General features: G+C 58.3%; 4 protein-coding genes across 4 annotated transcripts; 3 read left to right on the top strand and 1 right to left on the bottom strand.

Moving 5' to 3' along the window:
* Positions 1 to 10: 10 nt before the first annotated feature.
* Positions 11 to 997, top strand: SPRG_04556 (hypothetical protein). The gene has a single exon (XM_012343475.1). The coding sequence runs from the start codon at positions 86 to 88 to the stop codon at positions 947 to 949; it is 864 nt and encodes a 287-aa protein (XP_012198865.1). The 5' UTR covers positions 11 to 85; the 3' UTR covers positions 950 to 997.
* Positions 998 to 2236: 1239 nt separating this feature from the next.
* Positions 2237 to 3331, top strand: SPRG_04555 (hypothetical protein; the record flags this gene model as incomplete). The annotated part of the gene is made up of 1 exon (XM_012343474.1): positions 2237 to 3331. The coding sequence occupies one exon, from the start codon at positions 2237 to 2239 to the stop codon at positions 3329 to 3331; it is 1095 nt and encodes a 364-aa protein (XP_012198864.1).
* Positions 3332 to 3990: 659 nt separating this feature from the next.
* Positions 3991 to 4605, top strand: SPRG_04554 (hypothetical protein; the record flags this gene model as incomplete). Its single annotated transcript, XM_012343473.1, has 1 exon — positions 3991 to 4605. One exon carries the CDS (start codon positions 3991 to 3993, stop codon positions 4603 to 4605), a length of 615 nt encoding a protein of 204 aa, XP_012198863.1.
* A 557-nt stretch (positions 4606 to 5162) lies between these two features.
* SPRG_04553 (hypothetical protein) lies at positions 5163 to 5617 on the bottom strand (the record flags this gene model as incomplete). Its single annotated transcript, XM_012343472.1, has 1 exon — positions 5163 to 5617. Exon 1 carries the CDS (start codon positions 5601 to 5603, stop codon positions 5163 to 5165), a length of 441 nt encoding a protein of 146 aa, XP_012198862.1. The 5' UTR covers positions 5604 to 5617.
* Positions 5618 to 5644: the final 27 nt, after the last annotated feature.

Here is a 5644-nt window from a genome sequence, read left to right as displayed (position 1 = left end):
GGTCGCCGAGGTCGAGGCGCAGGCGCGCGAGCAGTCGCAGCTCACGGCGGTGACGACCAAGACGGTCAACGTGCACGGTGACGGCATGGTGGTCACGACCACGTCGCAGTACGAGCAGCACTCGTTTGCGAGCAAGACGGACTGGCGCGTGCGTGCGATCTCGGCCACCAACTTGCACTTGCGTACCAACCACATTTACGTCAACTCGGACGACATTCGCGAGTCGGGCTTTACGTATGTCTTGCCCAAGAACATTCTCAACAAGTTCATTACGGTCGCGGACCTCCGGACGCAGATCGGCGGCCTCATCTACGGTGTCTCGCCGCCCGACAACCCGCACGTGAAGGAGATTCGGTGCATTGTCGTGCCGCCGCAGCTCGGGACCCATCAGAGCGTCACGATCCCGATGGCGGCGCCGAGCCACGAGTACCTCGAGAACCTCGAGGCGCTCGGCTGGATCCACACGCAGCCGAACGAGACGCCGGCGCTGGCGCCCCAAGACGTGTCGTTCCACGCCAAGTTTATGGCCGAGAACGCGTCGTGGGACGGCGAGAAGACGATTGCGATCACGTGCAGCTTCACGCCCGGGTCGGCGTCGCTCACCGCGTACAAGCTGACGCCCGCGGGCTACGAGTGGGGCCGCGCCAACAAGGACACGGGTCCGAGCCCGCCGGGGTATCTGCCGACGCACTACGAGAAGGTGCAGATGCTGCTCTCGGACCGCTTTGTGGGCTTTTACATGGTGCCGGACGAAGAAGTGTGGAACTACAACTTTATGGGCGTCAAGCACACGCCGAGCATGAAGTACGACGTCAAGGTCGGCAACCCGAAGGAGTTTTACCACGAAGTGCACCGCAAGACGCACTTTTACAACTTTAGCGCGATGGAGTCGGTCGACGAAGCCGCCGGCGACGCCGAAGAAGAAGGCCAGCGCGACGTCTTTGGCTAGGTCTGCGTGGTTGCATCTCGCTTTATCTCAAAATACATGAATTGCATCTTCAAAAGAAGACGGTTGTTGCCTTTTGAATGTGGATTTGGACGTTGGTTGCAGTCGTGTTGTTGTTGTTGTTGCAGTTGTCGAGGTGGCAGTGTGCGTGTTGAGAACTGGACGACCCGATTGAGTTTCAGTGTTGCGATTTGAGTGCGACAAGGATACAGTTGAGAAGATTCGGCCCGACACGGAAACGAGCGCAAGCCAGCGGCAAGCCGTGGCCACGGCGACGGTGCTGCACCTCGGAGAACTTCTCATCGTCGTCGTCCAGTACATGGCCTCACCCAAGGACGTCACGGCCTTGCTCCCGGCCTATGCGCGCCCCACGCCACTTGCGGCGCTTCACGAGCTCTTGGTCGACCCCGTGGCCCGATCCTTTTGGCCGACCCGTCGAGCGAACGAAGGAGTTCACGGAGCTCTTGTGGCCTGTCTTGCAGTTAAACGAGCTCACGTTTGCGGGCGCTGCCCTTGCGGTGGAGGCGATGCCGGTCTTTGCCGCCGTCACGTACTTGCACGATAGCTCCTACGACGTCGCCCGCCCGTCGATGGACGGCTTCTTGCGTCAACGTCGAATCGACGGCGTTGTGACCGCGTCCAGGACCGACACCGTCGATCCCACGTTGACGCTGGAGAGACGGGTACAGCGGCGCAAGAAGCCGTCCATCGACGGGCGGGCAACAACTGGCGCGACGAGCTCGAAGCCATCGACAACCTTGCGTTCGACCACTTGACGGTTGACGGCCGAGCACGTCTCGTGCTGGCGAGCGTCGCGTAAGCGTTTACTTGCGGGCCCAACTTTCTCAAAAATCAATTTGCATGTTTTCAGTGGATGCTGTCGGATCCTGCTGAGCATGGCACTGCCGACAGTCGCGCTGCATGATCCGCGCGGGGTCGGCCAAGAGCTCGTGGAGCGCGCCGAGTGATTGCGCTTTGGGCGTCCCGTTCTCGATCGGTTTGTTTTTCCCGCCCTTTTTCTATTTTTGAGCTTGTGCCAATTTTTGAGATACGCCGTCCCATCGCGACAACGTAGTGTCGTTCCATTCGGCTCGGTATTGAACGTGCACAGGTTGTCCATGTTTGTGTTTAAATATACCCCTAATGGATTCGCGTGGTTTTCATGGAAGAAAGGCCGCAATATTGTGTGCGTTCGTCGAAATTGAGAAAATATGTCCCCATTGTACGGAAACTGAGTTTGAGTTTGAGTCTGAGAGAGAACAGATCTTTTGCGGTCAGTTTCCGTCCAGCATGAGCAGCAACAACAGCCCGACCAAGACAGTCCAGGGCCCCGACCCGGTCCCCTCGACCCACGCTCCGACAGCACCTGCCGACGACGACCGGGCCGCCGGCGAGCCCGTCCTCACGGCCGACCACTACTCCCTAGAGGCAGTGTGCAAAGACGGCGACGCCACGGCGTTGGCGGCCGTCCGCCGATGGCTCGAGTCGGGCTACGCCGAGGTCCTGGACCTGACGTACTTTGGCTCCACCGGAAGCGACGAGCTGGCGACGGTGCTGCGCAAGACGACGACGCTCACCAGCCTCACGTTCCGATTCCACAAGTCCGGGTTCCTCGACCCGCTCATGGCCGTCGCGCCGTCCTTTAGACGCCTCACCAGCTTGCACTTGGCGGGGTGCGCCGACGCCTTGCCCGCGTACGCGCAGCTTCTCGCTCGCCTCAACGCGACGCAGCTCCAGTCGCTGCACGTTTACTGTGGACACGGGGATCCCAGCGATATCTCGGGTCCACTCGTGGTCCTGCCAGCGCTCGAGGCCTTGACCGTCTCGTTTGGCCGCTTCCGCACCTCGAGTATGCTTCCGTCGGCTTTGCTTCCGCCGACGCTCCGACGCGTCACGCTCAACAAGACTGCGTTCTCGCCCACGGCGTGGGACGCGTTCGCAGCGCATGTGGCCGGCCCGTGCCTCCTGGACGAGATCATTTTCCATGACTGCACCGTCTTCCTCGTCGGTGTCGAGTACCAAGTCGAAAAGTGGCTCGCGCGATGGATCGAGCGTGGCGTCCGCAAGCTCGCCATCTACGACACGACAGAGCACGCAGCGTCGGCGCTTTTGCGAGCTCTTCCAGGTTGCTCGAGTTCCGTTGGCGTCGTCCTCGATATCGACAGCGACCTGTCGATGCAGACGTATCTGCTCTTTGGCCGAGCCCTCGCGTCGAGCCGCGGCGTCACGATCAAGCTCCCGCCGTTCATGAACTGCGCGGGCGACGAACGCGTCGTGGCCGAGATCCAAGACATGGCCGCCAAGTACCAGATTGCGTGCCACCATCAGATAGTCCGAGGCCGCGTCCACCGTCTCGTGCTCGAGGGCCCTGCGTGCGCCGCGTAGGCCGTAGTTGTTTTGTGTGTTTTCGTCTTAATTTTATGCAATTGCAGTCGTCTTCTTGTGTGTGAATGACACTCTACCTGCCTGGCGGATGTTGAAGGATCGATGCAATTCGGTAGAATTGGTTTATCATCCTCAAACGCTTTTGCGTGCTTGATCGCTTTGTGGTTGTGTACAGATGCGTCTGAGGGATACTACAGCAGCAGGTTCAAGGGCGAGCGCAACCGACCTACCCTATCCCTACTTGGATAACCGCAGCTTTTGGTAGCTCAACCCAGTGCATGCGACGTCACCGACGGCCACATGCGGGAAGACGTACGTGCGATTGTTTGAACAAAGATCTAGAGTCGGTCTTGCTGTGTCATATCTTCTTGGGATGGACCTGTCGTTGTGCCAGGGATAGGGTTAAAAACAAGCGTCTCTCCTCGAAGCTCGACTACGCGACTTTGGTACGACTGGTAGAAAGACGATATAGAAGTCATCGATCCAAGTACACAAGCCTACTATGCGGCACGGCTCGCAACGGAATGGAGAAAACGAGGGATCGCCAATACCAAGGGTTGGGTTTTTGTTGAAAGAGAAAAAAATCTTTTGAGTTTGATGGACCGATGAGCTGACTATTCCATCGTCAGTTTGCATTTCCCAGCGCCAACGAACGATCCATGAGCTGCAGCAAGCGCGTGTCGACGGTCTCGGGTGTGGTCTGCAACTTGCACCACGTCCTTCGGACCATCGTCCAGTACACGGCAGCGTCGCGCGACGTGCTCGCTTTTCTGGCCGTGATCCCTGCATCGGCGCGTAGTACATCGCTGACAGCACTCCACGAGCTCCTCCAGGATGCCCTCTGGGTCATGCAAGATCCCATCGAGTCCAAGCAGGAGGCCATGGACAAGCTGTGGCCTCTTGTCTGGCTCGATGCCATCGCGCCAACAGCGGTCGTTCTTGTATGTGACACGATACCGGTCTTTCTCGCGGCCGTCGCCGGCAACGGCCCGATCGCGCGGCCATTCGAGCTCGACGCCTCTGAGTGGCTGCAACTCTGGAGCAGCAAGATCACCGAGTATGTCCTCCATGGCCAACTCGCCATCCGCCCGCGCCTCGCCAAGCTTCAGAGCACCGACGTACGTCATGCTGTCGACGTGGCCGCGGTCGTGGAGGTCGTGACGACCACACATCAAATCCGCTCGCTCACGGTCGACTGCTCTGCCGGTGGCGTCACGCTGCGAGAACCTTCGTGGCCGCATTTACCGCGTCGTACTCAAGAGCCCAGGGCATAGCGTCTAACCAACTGTGTATCGAAAGGAATAGTCTCTTGTGTGTATCCTGCCGCTTGCATGTAGCATTGTCGCGCTTCGTATAGTTGGATGGAGGACGGCACAGAATAAATATTGGGTGATGTCATGGGGCGATGCAGCATACACCGCGTGTGGTACTCCTTGCAGACGCCGCCACGACGTCTTACGGTTCCAGATGGTCACGACACGTTGACCGTCGACGGTTACGTGAAACATGTGTTGAGCTGTGCGAATCTCACATTAAATGTGAGGTTCGCACAGCTTAACACATGTTTCACAAAAGATCGTGCTTTTCAGAGATTCCAATCAGCTATTCCAATGGTACTAGCCGTCAAGAAAATTTCTTGACGGCTAGGGTGCAGTCCCGCCGGTTTGCAACAAGAACAACAACTCCCTGCCAGTACAAAGTTGATGGCGTTGGACCTGGATTGTCGATTCTACCCTAAACTCTTTCTGGACGAGAGCAAAAACTGAGTTCACGCATCCACTGAAAACATGCAAATTGATTTTTGAGAAAAGTTGGGCCCGCAACTAAACGCTTACGCGACGCTCGCCAGCACGAGACGTGGTCGGCCGTCAACCATCAAGTGGTCGAACGCAAGGTTGTCGATGGTTCCGAGCTCGTCGCGCCAGTTGTTGCCCAGCACTGGCGGCAGCTCGATCGAGACGCCACGGCACGAGGCAAGTGCTTGACCGAGGAGGATGTAGGTTGTATTCTTGAAGCGCTGGACCTTGTCCTCAATGCGAATGCGGACACCAACGCGGCTTGTCGTACGAGCAATGGCCGCCGCAAGAGCACACAAATGGTCTTCTTGAAAAGCACAGTCGACGAACGAGATCTTGCGGATACCACGTGTGATCCACTCGCGCAACGCCGGCGCCATCCCCGTGACCTGGGACGCAGACAAAGCACACGAGGTCCATGCCATCTCGTCGAGGACGCACGTGCCGAGCAAGTTCTTGGCGAACGCTTTCCACATGAATTCGGAAAACGTGGCGTCGACAAACGAGACGCAATGAC

This window comes from Saprolegnia parasitica (assembly GCF_000151545.1).
Source record: "Saprolegnia parasitica CBS 223.65 unplaced genomic scaffold supercont2.13, whole genome shotgun sequence".
NCBI lineage: Eukaryota > Oomycota > Saprolegniomycetes > Saprolegniales > Saprolegniaceae > Saprolegnia > Saprolegnia parasitica.
This window is presented reverse-complemented; position numbering and strand designations above follow the sequence as displayed.